Source organism: Thamnophis sirtalis, unplaced genomic scaffold (genome assembly GCF_051295495.1).
Source record: "Thamnophis sirtalis isolate CommonGarterSnake01/CBP01778 unplaced genomic scaffold, rThaSir2_p1.2 scaffold_9, whole genome shotgun sequence".
Lineage (NCBI taxonomy): Eukaryota > Metazoa > Chordata > Lepidosauria > Squamata > Natricidae > Thamnophis > Thamnophis sirtalis.
In genome coordinates, this window is record NW_028261389.1 from 515,293 (window position 1) to 535,055 (window position 19,763).

General features: G+C 44.3%; 1 protein-coding gene across 2 annotated transcripts in view; it reads right to left on the reverse strand.

Moving 5' to 3' along the window:
- Nucleotides 1-19,763, reverse strand: part of SHANK3 (SH3 and multiple ankyrin repeat domains 3) — a 217,480-nt gene that overhangs the window by 38,108 nt on the left and 159,609 nt on the right. For both annotated transcript variants that reach the window (XM_087722598.1, XM_087722599.1), the window contains exon 15: nucleotides 1,944-2,068. In XM_087722598.1, the coding sequence (XP_087578724.1) occupies nucleotides 1,944-2,068 (125 nt within the window). The remainder of the gene's footprint in view (nucleotides 1-1,943; nucleotides 2,069-19,763) is intronic.

Below are 19,763 nucleotides of genomic sequence, written 5' to 3' on the forward strand. Positions count from 1 at the left end.
GCAGCCACTCCAGTGCCACCACACACACACACACACACACACTGCTCAATCTCCACAGATGTCAGGTTGGCCTTAAGAGGGCGCGCACTGGCGCATAGCCCTGAGAGGCCGGAGGAAGGGCACATTCATCAGCACAGATGGCTCCAGGTGGCCCATGGGAACTATCCCAGCCGACTGATGTAGGTCCAGGGACAGCTCCAAAAATTTCCCATCAGCCGAGATAATCGGCCTAGTTCTGAACCAAACAGTCCACCAGGAAACCCCCCCCCCCACTTTTCCCATCCAGGCAAAGGAAAAGGAATCCGGGTGGATTTTAGCCCACTACTCATTGCTGATTCTAGGGGGCGCTGCTCAGCTGTCTCAAGGCCAGAGCCAGTGCTGTCCGAAGGCGTTTCCTTGGCCATGTGGCCAGAGTGATGCCACGCAGGGCCGTTTCCTTTCCCCTTACACCCAGCAGTACTTTAGATATGGATATGAAGGTCATCCTATACTGACCGGCAGGGCAGAGGAGACCAGAGCCTCTCCAGGCCACCAGTTCCTCCTCCTCCTCCTCCTCCCACTGAGCCCAAATCTGCTTTCCGGCTCCTTCTATTGGTTAGTTCGACTCCCCTGTGGAAGACCCTGGGGACGGCCTTGAAGGAAATGCGTGGCGGCCCTTGGGGGGGACATAAACTTCGCCCAGGAAAGCAGGAAAGGGAAGAAGCTCAAGAAGGATGGGAGGGAAACAAATGGGTTTCAAGATTTTGTTACAGTAGTCCTCGACTTACGACCACAATTTTGAGCCCAAAATTTCTGTTCCTAAGTGAGAAATTTGTTAAGTGGGCTTTGCCCATTTTATGACCTTCCTTGTCACAGTCCTTAAGTGAATCACTACAATTGTTAAGTTAGTATCATGGTTGTTAAGTGAACTCAGCTTCCCTTTGCTGGTCAGAAGGTCACAAAAGGGGACCACGAGGCCCCTGGACACCGCAACCGTCATAAATACGAGCCAGATGCCACGGATTTTGTTCACGGGACCATGGAGATGCTGCAACGGTCGTTAAGTTTGAAAAACGGTCGCAAGTGAACTGTTGTAAGTCGAGGATTGCCTGTGTGTCAATAGCATCTCTTATGGAGTCTTATGGAAAGATGTGGAGAGGAAGGGAAGGCCCAGAAATGCCCGGGGCCCTTCCTTCCTCTCGAGCACTGCTGGGCAACGGCTGAGCCTGGCAGAAAAGAAGGGCGCATTCTTTCGCACAATGCCACCCCGAGACACCCCAGAGGGAGCAAAAGGTTTGGGCACCACCGGTGGCCACCGCAGGGGATGCCCGGCCAGTCAAAGGACGGAGGAGCACCAGCGGAGAACTTTCCTGCCTGGGTTAACCGTCAGGTGTGCTGAGAGGCAGGTGACCAGGTATCGAAGGCTGAGTTTTAAAAGCTGCCATAACCGGCCATCACAGGAGGAGCCAACCAGGATTTTGTGGCAGTGGTGAAATTATTATTTTTTTACTACCGGTTCTGTGGGCGTGGCTTGGTGGGCGTGGCTTGGTGGGCGGTACAGGGGGAGGATACTACACAATCCCCATTCCCTCCCCACTCCTGGGTCCAGCTAGCGGTGGCATTGGCCGGTTCTCTGGACTACCCAGAATTTCCGCTGCCGGTTCTCCAGAACCTGCCAGAAGCTGCTGAATTTCACCCCCTGTTTTGTGGCCCTGAAGAGATGCGAGTCCGTTTCCCCCCCGTCAGACGTTTCCTTCCCCATCATCCCCCTTTGGTCTTCAACCGGATACCTGACACCACGGAAGCACGGAAGCCCTGAATGCCCCATTCCCTGCTGTGGGGAGACGGTCTTGGGAGGATTTCTGCTCCTTGCACAAGGTGGCCCTCAACCGGCCCCTCCCTTCCCAATGCTGCTCGGCCTCCCCTAACCCCCCACCCCCACCCCAGCCCTGCCATGGCCTCACCTCAATCAGGAAGTCCCCTGTGCGCAGTCCTGCTCTCCACGCCACGCCCTCCACATCCACCGATTCCAGGTACTGCAGCGCCGGGAAAGCTGGCGTTGGGGTGAACTCCTCGATTGGCGTTTCCGCTGAGAGGAGGAGGAAGGAAGGAAGGAAGGAAAGTCCGGATCAGAAGGAGGGAGAGCCTCTTTGCATGGCTGAGGTGGAACAGGCGGCTTCTGGCGGCCCGTAATTCCAGCCCATTGGCCGCACTGCCGAGTCCCCACGGCCTTCGGCCTGCAGGCTGGGACACCTGAGATGTGGGGGGAACCTAGTCCAGAGCCACTGGAGGGGGGGGGGGTCATAGGTGGGAGGGGCTCTTTCCCAGGGGTCAGAGAGAAAGCGGAGCTTGGAATGCCTGGTGGGCAGGAAGAGAGCAAGTCGGAGCCTCCCTAGCAGTTCACAGAGCAAGTTACAGTTATTGGAGATGCTCACTTTGCTCCGGCAAGATTCTGTCTTACAGGTGAACGACAGTCAAGGGGCTGCCCAGAAGCCACTCCTTCCTTGTGTCTTTTTTGACTCTACCAGCCGGGCAAGAAAGGTTTGCTATACACAAAGTCCTTGACTTATGACTACAATTCAGCCCAGCATTTCTGTTGCTAGGCAAGAGTTGTTGAGTGAGTTTTGCCCCATTTTACAACCTTCCTAGCCACAATTGTAAAGTGAATCACTACAGTTTCTCTCAATCAACCAGAATAGAGTTAGAAGGGACCTTGGAGGTCTTCTAGCCCAACCCCACTAAGTTACTAACACAGTTGTTAAGTGAATCCTGCTTTGGTTGCAAAAAGGGATCATATGACACCGGGGAACTGCCACCGTCTTAAATATGAACCAGTTCTCAGGCGTCCGAATTTTGATCAGGTGACCAAGAAGATGCTGCAGCGGTCGTAAGTAAAAAATGTCACTTTTTCTAGCGGTTGTAACTTTGAATGGTCACTAAACAAATGGTTCAAAGTTGAGGGCTACCGTAGTTCGATTCCCTAGTAAGCAACACCCCTCCCCACTTAGAACAGCTGTGCTAAGATGCTTTTCCAGAGTAAAGTCCAGAATAATTTATTTAGCCTCCTTGAGGCAACAAATACCAGAACCTGCCAGATCAGGGAAGAACTGAATCAAAACGTTGATTAAAGAAGGTTCTTGTCAAGTCCGAGTCCAACGAAAAATCTCGACTCCCACGGAGTCATCTTTGATTCATTGCAAGCAGGAGCAGCATTTAGGCAATTTGGAAGCTGCTGTGTGCATCCACTCATCCGTAAGTACATGAAGTTGGGGGGTCTAATCCTTCCTATCAACCCCCATGGATGGAAACCAATTCAGGAGAATCACGGGGACATTTTGGATGATGAGCTAATGAAAGACCTCAACATAAACAAACCAAAATGGAAGAAAAATAGTTTATGAAACTGGTGGAGCTGCACCAAGAACTCTCCAATAAACGGAGAAACCAAAAGGACAAGTTTAAAAAAAAAAATGGAAAGAGGGCAGATAATAATAATAATAGAGGGTGATGAAAGGAGAATATCAAGGAAGATGCCAAGGCCTTTAGGTTGGGGCTAGGAAGACCAAGGCTGGGAAGCAGTTAAGCCTCCCACAAATGCCCAGAAGGGTTTGTGGGGGAAGAAGAAGCGGCGGGGGGAGGGGGGGAAACAGCCAAGTTCCCTGGCTGGAGAAGATGGCAAGATGTTGATGGGCAACAGGAAAAGACCAACTGCTTAATTCCTATTCTGCACCTGCCTTTACTTTTTTTTTTTGCAAAAAAAGCGGTCCAATCTGTCAGAAGGTGCTCTCTGTGGGGCAGGAGAGGCAAGGAAGAGGTCAGGAAAAGCCCAGCAGCTTGGAATGGTTCCAACCCACCAGGGCCAGATGGATCACATCCCAGGACGCTAAAGGAACTGGCAGATACAATCCTCACAACCACCAATGGGAATCTTTGGGAGTACTGGGGGAGGACAAGAAGGGTGGAGAAGAATTCAGATGGATCCAATCTTTAAAAGGGGAGGGGGAGTAAACTCTGGGAAGCTACAGCTTGATGTGAACACTCAAAAGAGCTTTAAAATGATAACTCAAGTGAGCTTAGAAAGGTACCAGGCCGTTAAGTCCACCTAGGTCTGTTTAAAAACAGGTTGTGCTCGAGAAATCTAGCTTCATTTTTTACAAGTTGGAAAGTGGGATGGCTGGTCCTGCTCCAAGGTCTTAAATGTTGCTGTGGGCAGGTGATTGGACCATGGTGCTCAACGCATGGTCCTTCATGGATCTACATGGAGAGAGAGGTGGGGCTCCCTCGGAGCTCTGCCCTGGTCTCTACATAGTAGAGCACAGTAGGAGTGTCCAACCTTGGCAACTTTAAGACTTATGGACTTGAACTCATCCCAGGAGGCTGCCTGGGGAATTCTGAAGTCCAAGGTTGGAAACTCCTGGGTAAAAGTACTTAGCCTTGGGGCAGCCCTTTGCCAACCTGGAGCCCACCAGATTCACCTGTTCTGACCAGATTGTGTTTTGCTGACGTGGATAGGCGTTTTTCATGAGGACATTGAGATGTTCTGGGATCCCCGTTTTCTGAGCACTTTCCACAGCTTGACATAACACAGGTCTGCGACTAAAAAGCCGTTTGATTATTTTCATCTAATTTCCATGTATTTTGGTGTGCTGAAAACAAATAAAATATTGAAAAAACTCCTAGACGTCATGATTTGCCACAACATGCAAAATTGTCTTCAAATTTAACATTTTTTAAATTTTTTGGTATTTTTTATATTATGGGTTTTTAACCAAATTTAAAATCCAAATTACTATTAATTAATTCACATAAGTGCATTTAAGATACAAAATGCCAAAAAAACCTTAAAGGGTTTGTCCGAGTTATGTAAAAAAAATATAGCACTGTAAATCTGATGGTCAACAATATATACATAAGATAAGCAAGTTTTAAGTTTGTGCTTCTAATGGTAGAAGGGGATAATCTTTCCTGAAGAATCCAGTAAGAAGGAGACACAGGGGAGATAGCAGCATCGCTGGTCAGTGCAGAGGGCGTGGCCAGCACTGTGACGTCTTGTCTACAGACACAGAGCTGCTCTCTCCTGCATGCCACACTTGTGCACGAATCATCATCAGGTTCTTGGTTCTAGGCTGTTCACACTTTTTCATCGCAATTCATGTTAGCTCGTCATTCTTCCACCGTTATGTTATAGCTCCATGAAAGTGTATTAATTCGCCAGACAGTTTCTGTTTCATCTGTGGTGAATATACAGTGTTGAAGCAACAGCAGAATATTACAGACTTTGTGAAAAAAATATACTTTGCATACTTTGGACTAAAAATTGGAGATCAAATTTGGGCGCCTCATAAAGTGTGCAAACGGTGTGTTGAGGACCTCCGAAACTGGTTCAAGGGTAAGAAAAAATCTTTCCGTTATGGGATTCCTATGGTATGGCGAGAGCAAAAGAACCATAGTGATGACTGTTCCTTTTGTTCATGCGATGTGAAAGGGTTTAATTCCAAATGGAAGGATTCCATTTCATACCCCAATCTTCACTCAGCAATTCATCTCATCCCCCATGGCACAGATATACCAGTACCCAAGCCCCCTGCTACCTGGGAAGAGATACCTAGCTCCGATGAAGGTGAAGTCATACCTGAACCAGATGACGAATAAAGTGCTGACTTTGAAGATGATACAAGACCAAATTGTTTTCTCAGGGGGAGATGAATGATTTGGAAAGAGACTTGAATCTTCCCAAAGATGCCTCTGAGTTACTCGGATCAAGGCTGAAAAGCAGGAATTTATTGTTGCCAGGAGTGTCATCTTCATGGTTCAGACATCGTGAAAAGGAGTTCGTTCCTTACTTCGCCCAGGAAGACAAGTTGGTTTATTGCATCGATGTCGAAGGTCTGATGGGTCAATTTAAAATCCAATATGATTCAGAGCAATGGTGACTTTTTATAGATTCTTCAAAAAGAAGTTTCAAAGCAGTTTTACTCCACAATGGTTTTTACGCTTCCATACCTGTAGGTCATTCCGTACACTTGAAGAAAACCTACGAGAACTTGGAATTGGTTCTTCGTAAACTTAAATATGAAGACCATGGTTGGCAAGTGTGTGGTGACTTGAAGGTCTTGTGCATGCTGCTCGGGCAACAAGCTGGGTATGCCAAATACCCTTGTTTTCTGTGTCTATGGGACAGTCGAGACCGACAAAATCACTGGACCAAGAAGAGTTGGCAGTCGAGGGTGCTAACAGTCGGTGAAAAAAATGTCCTCCGAGAAACTTTGGTACCTTCCCATAAAGTTCTTCTACCATCTCTCCACATAAAATTGGGATTGATGAAGCAATTCGTAAAATCGTTTCCAAGAGATGGAGAATGCTTCAAATACTTGGTCACCAAGTTTCCATGCCTGTCGGAAGCAAAATTGAAGGAGGGTGTGTTTGTCGGACCAGACATTAGAAGGCTTATAGTTGATCAAGAGTTTGTCAATACCATGACGGATCCTCAAAAAGAAGGGTGGGTTGCATTTAAAGAAGTCGTACAGAAAGTTTTAGGCAATAACAAAGATCCTCACTACAAAAAGGTCGTCGGAAGAATTTCAAGCTTTAGGTTGCCTGGTGAGTTTGAAAGTGCATTTCCTTGACTACTTTCCTGAAAATTTGGGAGCTGTGAGTGAGGAACAAGGTGAAAGATTCCACCAAGACATTAAAGAGATGGAAAGGAGATACCAGGGAAAAGGGAGCATTACAATGATGGCAGACTACGGTTGGATGCTTCAGAGAGACATTCCAGATGCTACCCACAAGCGTAAATGCACCAAGAGGAGCCTCACAAGGAAGAAGAATCGAGTTTAGTGTGTGTAGGTGAGCTCATTTCAGTTCAAAAAAGGATTTTCATGAAAATATTGTAATAAAATTTTAATTTTATGTCTATTTCCATTTATTTTGAGGTATTGCCTTATTTAACATAGTTACCTAAATTGTCAGGAAACGTGATGTCCTGTAACAAAATGAGGTCATTTTCGGATTCAGCGCACCAAAACACATAAAGATTACATGTTATAACCAAAACAGCTCTGGAAAAAAATTTTTTTTTTATAATCGACACAATCAAAGGCTTTTCTGTCATCCTTGAAGCACATCCTGATTTCTTTTTAAACATTCTTTGGCTTTTTCAATTATCCAACATGCCTCAGCAATAAAGTTCTTTGATCTTTTCTAAAGCCCGTCTGAACATCTGGTGATGCCCCTTTTCATGGAGGGCTCTAATCTCTTTGGTTGAGCACCTTCTTTTGCAAGCCTTTGAAATGAAGGTTGGTGTTTGCAGAGTCTGCAGTTTGCAGACTGACCTCTTCCAAGGGGCCAATGAACCCCTGGGCTCTTCTCCAGATTTGGTGGCATGCTTTGGTTGGAACCACGACTGATCCCCCCCCCCCCCGTATTGCTTGCCATATTCCATCATCTGTTCCTATGGGTTTCCTTGCAGGAGTTTCATGGGCTGAGCGGGCACTGATGACGCTCCCTTGTTGGGTTGATCTCATTTAACTCCCTATTTTTGGAGTGTTGATTTAATGTCACCTTCTAGAACCAGAAGTTCTTACAAGTACGGAATGTCTTTTAAGATAACCTGGATGTTGACATCCCTACAGTGCATCAGGATACTCCTATCTTCTTTTGGTCTTGCTTAATTTGGTTATTTTTATTTATTTTATTTATTAAAAAAAAATGTATTTGCCCAGCTCACACAAAAGTGACTTCAAGGGGCTGAGGTTTAACATTTAACATACCAGTTAGAGGTTGGAATCTCCTTCTGAGTCCGGAGATCTTTTGAAAGGCTTCCCTTATTTTTTTGGAGTCTTTGGTGCTCTCTGAGCTTGGGGGTTTTCTGGCAGATGCTTCCAGTGGTGAAATTCAATTTGTTTTACTACCGGTTCTGTGGGCGTGGCTTGGTGGGCGTGGCAGGGGAAGGTTACTGCAAAATCCCCATTCCCTCCTGACTCTGGGGCCAGCCAGAGGTGGGATTTGCTGGTTCTCCAAACTACTCAAAATTTCCACTACCGGTTCTCCAGAACCTGTCAGAACCTGCTGAATTTCACCCCTGGACGCTTCATGACCCAACTAGGTAACGTTATCAGTGCTTAGAAGCCTTTTAGCACAAACCTTCTAGCACTCATGATGTTCCCTAGTTGGGGCATGAAACGTCTGCCCGAAAACCACCAGGCTCAGAGAGCACCAAGGGCCCCGATCCTGAACTCCAAATGTTACCTTCTACCTTTCCTTGTTTCCCCCCCCCAGGCCTTTTTCCTTCAATTTCCTTACAGATGTTGTAACGCTGCTTTTTGTCTGAAACTCTCTGTTCCTTGGTCTTTGGCTTCTCTTCTTGGCAATTTCCATGGGTTATTCTGACATCTGGCTTGCTTTCTTCTGTCCCTTCATTTTTGGCAGCCTCTTTTCACCTTCATCCTCCAGGACTTAAGTTCATTACGCAATTCCTCTGGTTCTCTGTTGGTGAGGTTGAGACTTCAAGGCTGCTCTTGATGCTCTCCTCAAAAATGGTTGGTATGCGCTCAAGACCATGTTGCAGAAACTTTAGTGGTTTCCTCCTCCTCATCCTGTAGCTTAGCCTGGGTCTTGCCCACCAGCAGTTTGTGATCTGTTCCAGGGCCAGGACCTGCCCTGCCTTTGACGCTGTGATGAGCCCCTCCGTCTCTGTTGAGTAGCAATACAGTCCATGTGATTTCTATTTCCCCCCATCCAGGGAGGTCCATCTATTTTGGTGGCGTTTTCCGGTTATTTGAAGGCAGGGTTAGCTATGACAAAGAGAGTCACCTCGCATCAGTGTGGGTGCCGTACAAATTTAATACATAAAGAAATAAGGCAGAAATTGCAAGATGGTTTCCTTCTTCTGAAGCCTTTCCATCCGTCTTCCTCCTCCTTCCTCTTCCCAATCTTGGCATTCCAAGTCCCCAGTCAGAAACAGCCCATTTTGCTCACAGGTTCTGCTGGTGCCAACTGAACTGGATTGCGAAGTTCACCAACTGCCCCGCAAACACACAAACCCTCTGAACTCAAAGTTACCTTTATTAGGAGTGCCAGCAGCCCCGGCAAAAAGTTTCTCTCTCAACACAGGCTAAGAAATCCGTCCGGCTGGAAGATGGATCATTGTCTGCCACATCTATTCATCTCCGCCTTTTCTCCCCAGAGTTTGGGTGGGGCTTCGCTAGCAGTGCCGACACTTCTGTCCTGAGGACCGGCCCATAGATTTCCACTGCTCTCCTCTCCTCTGCTTTCTGCACATCCACGTGTCAGGCACTGGACCCAGCTCCTCCTCCTCCTCTTCCTCATCAGCCATGTCCAGACCTGGGGACTGTTGACCCTCCATCTGAAGGCTGATGGGCGGCCCAGATTCCACCTCTCTCTCTCTCTGTCTTTAACAGCTCCATCCCCTCTTCCCCCTCAGAGCTCACATTGCCTTGATGCTGCCCGACTCCCAAGCGTCTTCCTCGGCTGCTGGAGGAGCCAAAAGGCCACACCCCCAACGTTCTTCTTCTTCCGCATTGGTGGGTGGAGCATAAAGCTTGAATAATCATCCAATCCCAAAGTCTCCCTGCTGTTATTTGATCTCCGGTTGCCTTGTCACCACGTGCTGCTCTTGCCACGCCCTTTCCGAGGATGCCCCTCCTTCCTTTTCCACGTTGTGGGTATAATAAACGGTGTGATCTTATGAAAGTCTCCCATCCCCACTGACTCTCCACTCACCAGGCTCAGAGGGATCCATGGTGGTCATCTAGTCCAATCCCTTGCCCAAGGCAGGAGCCCTTCTACCATCCCAGGCAAATGCTTCTCCAATCTTTCCTGGAAGAGCTCCAATGATGGAGCACCCACCACTCCAGGGGGAGGAAAGCTCCTCCATTATTTAATGGTTATCACCATCAGGAAATTCCTCTTTATTTCCAGGTTGAGTCTCCCTCTGATAAGCTTCCACCTCCCTAAAACCCAAGTTGTTCATATATTCCTCAACCGGACATGTTCAAAGAGCTCCCAGCATTTCGTCCCTCACCTCTGGACCTTCTCCGTTTGTCCTTCTTCTATCTGAAATGGATGGCCTAAACCTGGAGGTCTGAATGGACTAGTTCTCCCCCACCAGCCTAGAATGGCATTAGCCTTTTAAGAAGCCGCATCACAAGTGAGGATCCTCAATTGCAAACCACACCCACAATCCCATCCCATCCCGGACAGCCATCCTCTAGGCCAGGGCTCTCCAACAGGCTGGCTGAGGAATCCTGGGAGTTGAAGTCCACTAGTCTTAAAGTGGCCAAGGTTGGAGACCCTGTTCTAGGCAACTGCCAGAAGGGCACCGAGGGCTTCCTTGCTGGGTCTTCAGTGCCTCCTCTTCCATTTCTACCAGCCAGGTTCTTCTGCCTCTTTCCCTTGTTTTTCTTGGCTCTCTGCTCAGCAGACACATTTACCAGGGGGAGCAGGTGGGAAGTAAGCAAGGCAAGGACCTTTCCTGAAGGACTGACAAGTGCACCAGCCGACTCTTCCATTCTTTCTGCTGAAAAGCATGAAGCCATACATCAAGAACTGGATCTCCTGCACCTGAGCCTCAGATGTTAATTTTCTATCAGCACCCGGGAAACAATCGGTTCTGACCATGCTTGGGACCAAGGAAATCCCGTGGTATGGAAGATCCCGTGATTCCCCCGGATGACAAAGCCAAGATCACGGGAAGACCCATCCCTTGTAAAGATCAGGGGTCCTCTTAGTTCACAATAAGAGAATTGGAAGGGACCCTCGAGGTCTTTTAGTCCGACCTCTTGCTTAAGCAGGAAGCGCTGTAACATTTCAGACAAACAGCTGTCCAGCAGTCTCTTCTTAAAAACCTCCAGGGATGGAGCACCCACAGTGCTCCAGGGAAGAAGCTTATTCCTGAAGCTGCTTGGCAGAACTGCCTCAAACCTCAAAGTGCAAAACCAAAACGGTATTAAAGGAGTGTTGGCATTTTATTGGGCATTTTAATATTTATACTGGATGATTTTAATGGTGTTTTTTTTAATGCTGTAAATCACCAGAGTCGCTCAAAAGGAATAAATTTAATTAATGAATAACAAACAAACATTTGATCCATATACCTTCCAAATCTCGTACTGTGTAACAGCTCCTAAATCTCTTTTTAGGATAAACTGAATTTCCCTTTTATTGTTACTACTTAAAACAATTCAATGCCAAGAAACTCATTTTTAAAAACCTTTGCAGACTAAAGAAACGAGAGAGGCGATTCCCTCCTCTCTCCGGGCGTCTTAGAAATGCATTTGGCACCAGGCTTTTGCAATTTCCTTGATTTGATCCAGATCTGCTCCTGAGTTCTGCACTGTGGCTAAGCCAAGGAGGCTTCCTTTTTTTGTCAGGAAGTGGATGATGATATGTGTCATTTGTGCAATGCTGAGCTCTAATTAAGTTTCCTCTGACTTCAAAGCAATGGGATACATGTGGGTGTAAGGTCTACAGTATTGGGTAATATGCATAAGCAAATTGCATCCACGTTTGCACCCCTAACTTTATTCGTCCATCCGTCCGTCTTGGATATATCAGAAAATGTTGTTGAAGACACAACGCAAGAATTAAGAATGGCGGGAAACTCATCGAGAAGAGAACCAGCCAAGAACTTCCTGACAGTTAGAACAATTAATCAGTGGAAGCTTGAGCACTGGAGATTTTGATTGACAGCCATTTGTCTGAATGATGTAGTCTTCTGCTTGGGGGGGGGAGACTAGGAGATCCCCAAGGTCCCATCCAGCTGGGTTGTTCTAGGGTTCCGGAGGATCCACCCCAGCAGCACTGAAGGGTCTTCAGAAGGGATCAGGCCACCAGGGGTCTGGAATGGTCCAGGGCCGGCATGCCAGCTGTCAGCTCCAGCTGGCTGATATTTGGCCTTCCGGAGGGCTTGGGGGGGTGGGGGAGGCGGCTTTCGCCCTGCGTGTGTCTGTGTGTGCGTGTCTGTGTTCGGGGGGCACACGTGAGCAGGTGGCGCATTGCATTGTGGGCGAGTGCATGCGTGCGATCGCACTTGAGCACATAATTTTGGCCCATGTTTACAAAAAGGCCCCCCCATCACTGGTCTAGGGTTTCCTGCTTAAGCAGAAGGGTTGGACTAGAAGACCTCCAAGGTCCCTTCCAATTTTGTTATTCTGTTACAAACCACGAATTGCATTAGTTCAAAGGCCTGGAGTTTTCCTAATATTTGAGCCCTATGAAGACACGGGGAATGATTAGCTATTAGAACAGTGTTTCTCAACCTTGGCGACTTTAAGTCCTGTGGACTTCAACTCCCAGCAGAGCTGGCTGGGGAATTCTGGGAGTTGAAGTCCACAGGACTTAAAGTCGCCAAGGTTGAGAAACACTGTATTAGAACATACGGCATATTGGGACTTCCGGGGGCAGCTGGTGGGGTCTTTTGCAGGGCCAATGAATGTGGCCAGGTCAGGAGTCAGCGAAGGCTCCTCGGAAGGCCTCTCTGGATTAAAGAGAAGACCAGGATTGCCCACATTGCAAGAGAGGCTTCCCCAGCAGGTTTCAGAGAGTTGGGGAAACAACCCACAATCGGCCCCTTTCAAAGAGACAGCAAAATCACTTCCTTCTCATACTTTAAGAAGGTGCTTCTTACTGATTTCTTTGGCCTTGAGAACCTTCTGAAAGAGAACCCAGGAGGTTTTCCTTCCCCCCCCTGGACAAAAGAAGTTTAAGGATTAACAAGAGAATCTTTACTTTTGGGAAACGGCAAAACGGGGACTAGAATCTTGGTTTTGGAAAGTTAAAGGGCTGGGTGGACTTGAAAGAATAAATCCTGCAGGGTATTTAAAAATTTATAAAACACCATTTTAAGTCTTTGACATTAGTTGTAAAAAAACACCTCCTCTGGGAAAGTTTTGTTGATTGAAAAATAAACGGATGCTAAAAGGACTACAAAGAACTAGAGAGGAGAATAATCCACGAATACAACGGAGAAGCGATATTTGACCATTGCAGAAATTTAGGAAGAACTGATTCAGAAATTACTTGACAAGATTGTGTAATACATTAGCAGAGGATACAGAACAACAACAAACTTTATTGGATCAAATTCGGAGTTTGAGAAATGATGGATTATGATAATGGACATCACTGTTTTGTGGATTTGAAAATGGGTTTTAAAAATGCCAGAATATAAGAGTGGTATGGAAGACCAGGCCAAAATGGATTTACATTAAGTGGATGTCTTAATAATTAAAGGGGAGATCGGCAGTAAATAAAAGCAGAAAAGGTGACTCAGAAAACTTTTTCTCTTTGGATTTACCCAAGGAAAGTTTTTTTTGAGAAAAGACGATGGGGGATTTTAAGCTCTTCCCGGAAGGAGATAGAAAAAAAATTGATAGAAAATCAACTTGCAGGACCTTCCTTGATGGGACAAAAGAGCTAAAATTTTGAAAAATGAAAAGAAGGTTATAAAGTGACTTTATTTGGTAAGGGTTAAAATATATGTGCTATGGATTGTGACAGGTGTTAAATGGGACTCCTTTTTGACCAGGATTACACGAGAAGGCTTTAAAGATTGGTTAATATGCAGGAAAAGATTCCTTCTGCTTTATTTATTGGAGAAAGTGATAAGTTTGGATTGTAAAATGTAATTTTATATATATTGGTCATATTTCTGATAGCTCTTCAGACGCCAAAAAGAGTCACCTTAACGGGGCTGATGGGTGACATAAAAAATCCAATGAATTGTTAAACTATTGCTGATTAAGGCTGAATGATATGGGTTCTGTCATTTGACTATCAATAGGGGAGGAGAGGGGAAGAAGTGGTTTTTGAAAAACTAAAGTACTAGTGGAAGTGTTCAGTTAGCCAAATTGTCTCTCCAGGGAGTCCTCGGCTTAAAACAGTTTGCTTAGTGACCGAAGTTACAAGGGCACTGAAAAAGGTGACTTATGACCATTTTTCACCCTTACGACCGTTGCAGCATCCCAATTAGTCACATAGTCGAAATTAACTTGACAACAGGTTCATATTTATGACGATTGTGGTGTCCCGGGGTCAGTGACCTCCTTTTGCGACCTTCTGACCAGCAAAGTCCATGGAGGAGGCCGGCTTCACTTAAGAACCACATCACTCATTCAACAATGGAAATTATTGCAGAAGGGTATTAACAAATTTGTTTGTGCAGGGAAGAAACCGAGAATAAAACTTAAAATAATGCAAGATGTACGTGACAGAGGAGGTTTGAAAACGCCAAACTTAAAATTATATTATGAAGCAGCAGTTTTATCAATAATTAGTGACTGGATCAATTCAACAGAAGATAGAATACTGAACATTGAAGGGTATGATTTGGTATACAGTTGGCATGCTTATTTGATACATGACAAGAAGGTGAATAAGACTTTCAAAAGTCATATATTAAGGAATGCTTTATTGCGTGTCTGGAAAAAATATCAACATAAATTAAATGATAAGATACCCATGTGGGCAATTCCCAGACATGTAATAGAGAATATAAGCATAGAACAAAAACAGGATGCAACCATATACAGACAGCCTCTTACTATAGAAAGAGGTGTATTACAGCTAAAACCTCTGAACGTATTAAAAGAGGAAAAGGTAATCCAAACATGGTTTCAGTATGGACAGTTACAGGCCAGATGGAAAAAAGATCAGAAAATTGGTATTACGCAAAATGAGGACAATCTAGTAAAACAAATTAGGGATCAAAGGGATCAAAGTCAAATGCATATAAAAAGGTTATATAATATATTGATAGAAACAGATTCTGAAACAGAATTAGTTAAAGACTGTATGATAAAGTGGGCACAAAATTTTGAAGAACCAATAATGCTGGATACATGGGAAAAGATATGGGTCAGAAACATAAAATTCACGCAAGCCCAAAACCTGAGAGAGAATTTTTACAAGATGTTTTATAGATGGCATTTAGATCCTAAAAAATTGGCTTCTATGTATCCGAATTTACAACCTAAATGCTGGAGATGTGATTGTGCTGATGCTACGTATTATCATATATGGTGGATTTGTAAAAAGGTCAAAGCATTTTGGATAAAAATATGGTGGATTACTCAAAACATTCTTAAAAAGAGGATAAAGTTCACCCTCAGTTGTTCCTGTTAGGTATAATCACAGACTGTACAGTCATAGAGACTAATTTGATTCTGAAATTAACAACGGCAGCAAGACTGTTGGTGCCGCAGTACTGGAAGAAGGAAGAATTGCCTACTATTCAAGAATGGACATTAAAAATAACAAACTTAGCAGAGACGGCTAAAATATCAGCATATCTTAAGGACCATTTAGATGAGAAATACAAGCTGGAATGGAGAAGATGGATTTATATTCAAAATAAATATGGGACTAAGAAACTCCAGATAGCTTATGAGTGAATGAGCAAGGAATGACACAACTTGTTTAAAGTTAAGCTTTACAAAAGGGGAGTTAAAGTACAAGTGAGGGATGATGCTAAAGTAAGTTAGTTTATTTTAGAATATGGTTGTTAAATGTTTATACCCTGAATTTGCTCTGGGAGGCTGGGGGGGAGGGTGGGTGGGGATGTGGGGTTTTTTTTGGGGGGGAGGGAAGGTATATATTTGTAAAACTTTTTAAAACTTTTAATTAAAAAAAAACAATTGAAATTATTCACTTAACAAGCATGGCAAGGAAGGAGAAGCCATGTCGCGATGTTACAACATGCGGTCTCGATACTCCGAGACTGCCGTTTACACTTTTGCTGCTGGACGGTCCATTGAGACCTAAACCGTCCCGTAGAGACGGTGATCAGGAAGACAAAGCCTTGCTGGTCTCAGGGATATCGCAAAATCCCTGATCGACCCAAGGGAAGTGCTTCAAGCTGGCAGTAAACAGGCAGCCCCCAGGCTGATAAAATCGGGATGCTCCGGAAGGAAGGAAGGGAAAAGAGAAAGTGAGTCCATCTGGTGAGGTATTTTTTCTATTTTGCTAAAGACTGCCCAAAGAAATGTTTCTTTAAAGCCAAATTAGATCCTTAAGCAAAAGAACTGAGCGGCAAAAATAATCCTAATTGGATTACTGTGGAAAGTTTTTTTTCCTTTGTAACTATTTTTTGTGGACTGAAGTGCTCGCAACATTTTTTTCCATCTCTCCTCTTAAAGTGAACAGATTTTTCTTCTTCTGCTTTTTGTTGCTTTATTTTTTGACTTCTGGATTAAAACCTTCCTTCTTATTTTAACAATTCTTCCTGCTACTTGTTATCAAACCACACTAAAAGAAATCTAAAGAACTTTGTTCCCTATAAGCCAGAGATAAGTATTAGGTGAAAATTAACACTGCCACTCGGAGGTCAGAAGCTGCGGTTTTTGAAACAACGTATCTCTTTCCTTTCCTTATTTGACTTCACTAACTTTGTAGCTGAAGCGTTTGCAACTTGTTTACAGAAACTGATAAAGAACCAAGGGCACAAATTGTTTTTACAGGTGCCTCTGAGAATTATTTTCTCAGAGCCAAGATGGCGCAGTGGTTAAATGCAGCACTGCAGGCTACTGCTAGATCAGCAGGTCAGCGGTTCAAATCTCACCGGCTCAGGGTTGACTCAGCCTTCCATCCTTCCGAGGTGGGTAAAATGAGGACCCAGATTGTTGGGGGCAATATGCTGACTCTCTGTAAACCGCTTAGAGAGGCCTGAAAGGCCTATGAAGCGGTATATAAGTCTACTGCTATTGCTATAAGTCTACTGCTATTATTTTGGCAGGGGAAAGAAAGAAAGGGGGGCGGGGAAACAGAACCCTTCTCCTTTGAAGAGCATAAAAGAACTTGTGTTCAAGTCAATCTAAAATAAAAAATAAAAGAGGCCTGGAAGGTTAGAGTGGCAGTGGCTATTAGTTTTTTTCTTTTTCTTTCTTTCTTCTGTTTTGGAAACATGGATCAATACTTAGATGAGGAAACCTTAAAATTCCAAAATATCTTGGCTGGAATTCAAAATCTATTGGAAGGATATGGGAGAATTTGAGAATTGAGAAGAAGCTGGAAAGACTAGTGTTCCTCACAGCAAAAGATGATGGGGTTGGAGCCCCCAAAATTAAAGGGGAGAATGAAGATATAGAAGATAAGACAATAGATGCATTTATTAATGGAGCAAATGTGGGTGAAAGTGGAAAGAAGGGAATGTGGAAAAGGGAATTCGACGAATTGGAGCTCTACCCCAGATTCCAGGACATAGAAGAAAAAAAATACTAATGATGATAGACATAAGAAGAGATTTTTTTTCAGAAGCAAGATTGACAACTACGACAAGCTAATTTTAGTAGCAACTGGTGGGCAACGAGATTATCTGAGAGACCCTTCAAGCAATAAAGTGAGGAGAGAAGTCTATAAAAATTTTATAAAGGAGATAAAAAGAAGACTGACAACACAATTGGCAAGATAAGATAAGACTGTTTTGTTATTGGAAAGATACAGGTTGACAATGAAAGTTGATAATAAAAAATTAGTTGATTTTGGTGATTAATAAGTAGGAATTTTGTAGCTCCTAGATTGTTTTAGATTGTTATTAAATGTTTACTCGCTAACAATTAATTAACCATAATAATAATAATGAAATGATAATGGATACAGCGTAATGATATATACATGTATTGACAATTTAGTAAAAGAAATTTGGATATAAATTGTAAATTGTGACTTGGGAAAAAGACCTATAAATTTTATTAACAAATTTTCATTTAGATCTTGTTATAAAGGTGTAAGGGTTTTGGGGGGTGGGGAGTGGGGAGGGCACTGAGGAGAGGAGATGGGGCATAAATAGTAAATGATTTTTAGCCAATTATAATAACAACAAGGAAATGTTAATGGACATTGTTTAACAATATATACATGCTATGGTATTGGCTAAAGTAATTTGGATATAAATTTTAGTCAATGAGTTGGGGAAAAAAAGGGGGGGGGTTAGAAACTTTATTAATTGATTTTACTTAAAAGATGCCATAAAGGTGTAATGTTATTGGAGGATTTTTTGAAATAGCTAATGAATGCCATTATGTGGTTGTGTCTTTAAGTATGAAGGATTTGTGGTAAAAGCACGTTCAAATAATTGTAGTCAAATGAGAATTGTGGTACATTGATAGTAAGATATACAAAGATTTTTGACTTAAAGTGTATAATCTAATATGAACTATAATTAATGACTATGGAAGAAATGCATGAAAGTTATCTATAACCAATCGACAAGCTTTCTACAAGATGTAATGAAGGATGATTCTTTTTTTGTGTTTTTGTTCAATTAAAATAAAATAAAAATCAAAGAAAAACCAAGCATGGCAAGAAAGGGTGTAAAATGGGGCAAAACTCACTTAGCAACACAAATTTTGGGGCTCAACTGTGGTCGTAAGCCAAGGCCTACCTGCAATTGTCTGGAGGGAGTCACCTTTTAATTCTACCGTCTTTTAATTCGTATGTATGTATGTATGTAGTCACAAACTCTACACTCCTTTGCACTGATGCTGTTACCTAGTTGGGCCATGAAATGTCTGCAAGAGAATGACCAAGCTCAGAGAGCACCAAGAACCCCCCCCAGTTCCCCCTCCTCCTCCTCCTCTCCGCACCCTCCCTTTCCTTCTAGCCCTGACGAGGTTACCAAGCTCAGAGAGCACCAAGGAAGCCACAGCTCAACCCTCAACTACAAATATTCTCTTCTATAAATCCCTTTTCTGCTCTGAAAGGGACAAAATGAGCCGCATCTAAGGGTACGAAGGAACTAGCGGGTGGTCTGGTCAAACCTTTCCCCATCATTTCTGGGAAGCCCCACAGATCTGGTGAGATGCCAGGTGATGGGAGGGGAAGAAATGTTGCCCGTGTCTTCAAGACGGAGAAAAGCAATGAAGAAGATTGATAGAACTGCACTCCCATCACGCTGGGCCCTGGGAGGTTCTGAATCCTGGCGAGATAAACACAATAAACACCTCGACAAACAAATGATCTCTCTACAGAAGTCAGCATGGATTTGCTCAAAATAATATTTTTTAAACAAAATCTTGTTATGAGGTCTTATAGTCTCAGATGAGTAAAAGCAGTTCAACAGGGCAGATCACGGTCCCTGGAGAAGAGGGGTGGACAGCCACCTCTCCAGCAGGCCTTGAACAGAGCACGGATGGATGTTACAATAACTAAAAGGACGAAAATGTAGATTTGGGATCTCCAACCAGGGCAACTTTTAAGACCAGAGGACTTTAACACCCAGAATTGTATTATATATAATCTTCAGGCTGGTGCCTTCGGCTTCGTGCTTGTGCGAGCAAAGCGTGATCGGAGCTGCCGTCTTTCTATAAATATTGGTGGGGGTGTGTGGAGTTCTGGCTTTGTTGCTGTAAGTGGGCTGTTGGCTGTGTTGTTGCATCTTGATTAGCTGATGGAGTTGATATTTGCAGATTAGTCGGTTGTTTCGTAACATCCTGTGTGGCTGAGGTACTGGCTGTGTGCCTATTGTTCTTTTGTGTTGTAACGACCTGGGTAATTGGCTGGGTGATGACATCTATTGAGCTCTATTGTAGTGATATCCTGAGTCCTGTGCTGCAACCTCTTGGGGAGTTGGCTGCATTGTAACATCCTGAGCCTTTGCGTTGTAACCTCCTGAGTTCTGTGATGTAATGTCCTGAGCAGATGGCTGAGGTGTAACATCCCAGGCTTTGGTTTGGCTCCGAGTTTGCGGTCCGGCCATGTATTCATGGCGTATGTCAGTTTGCTTAGTATGGGTGTCAGAGAGGGGTGCAGCAGTTGGTGATGCCGCCATG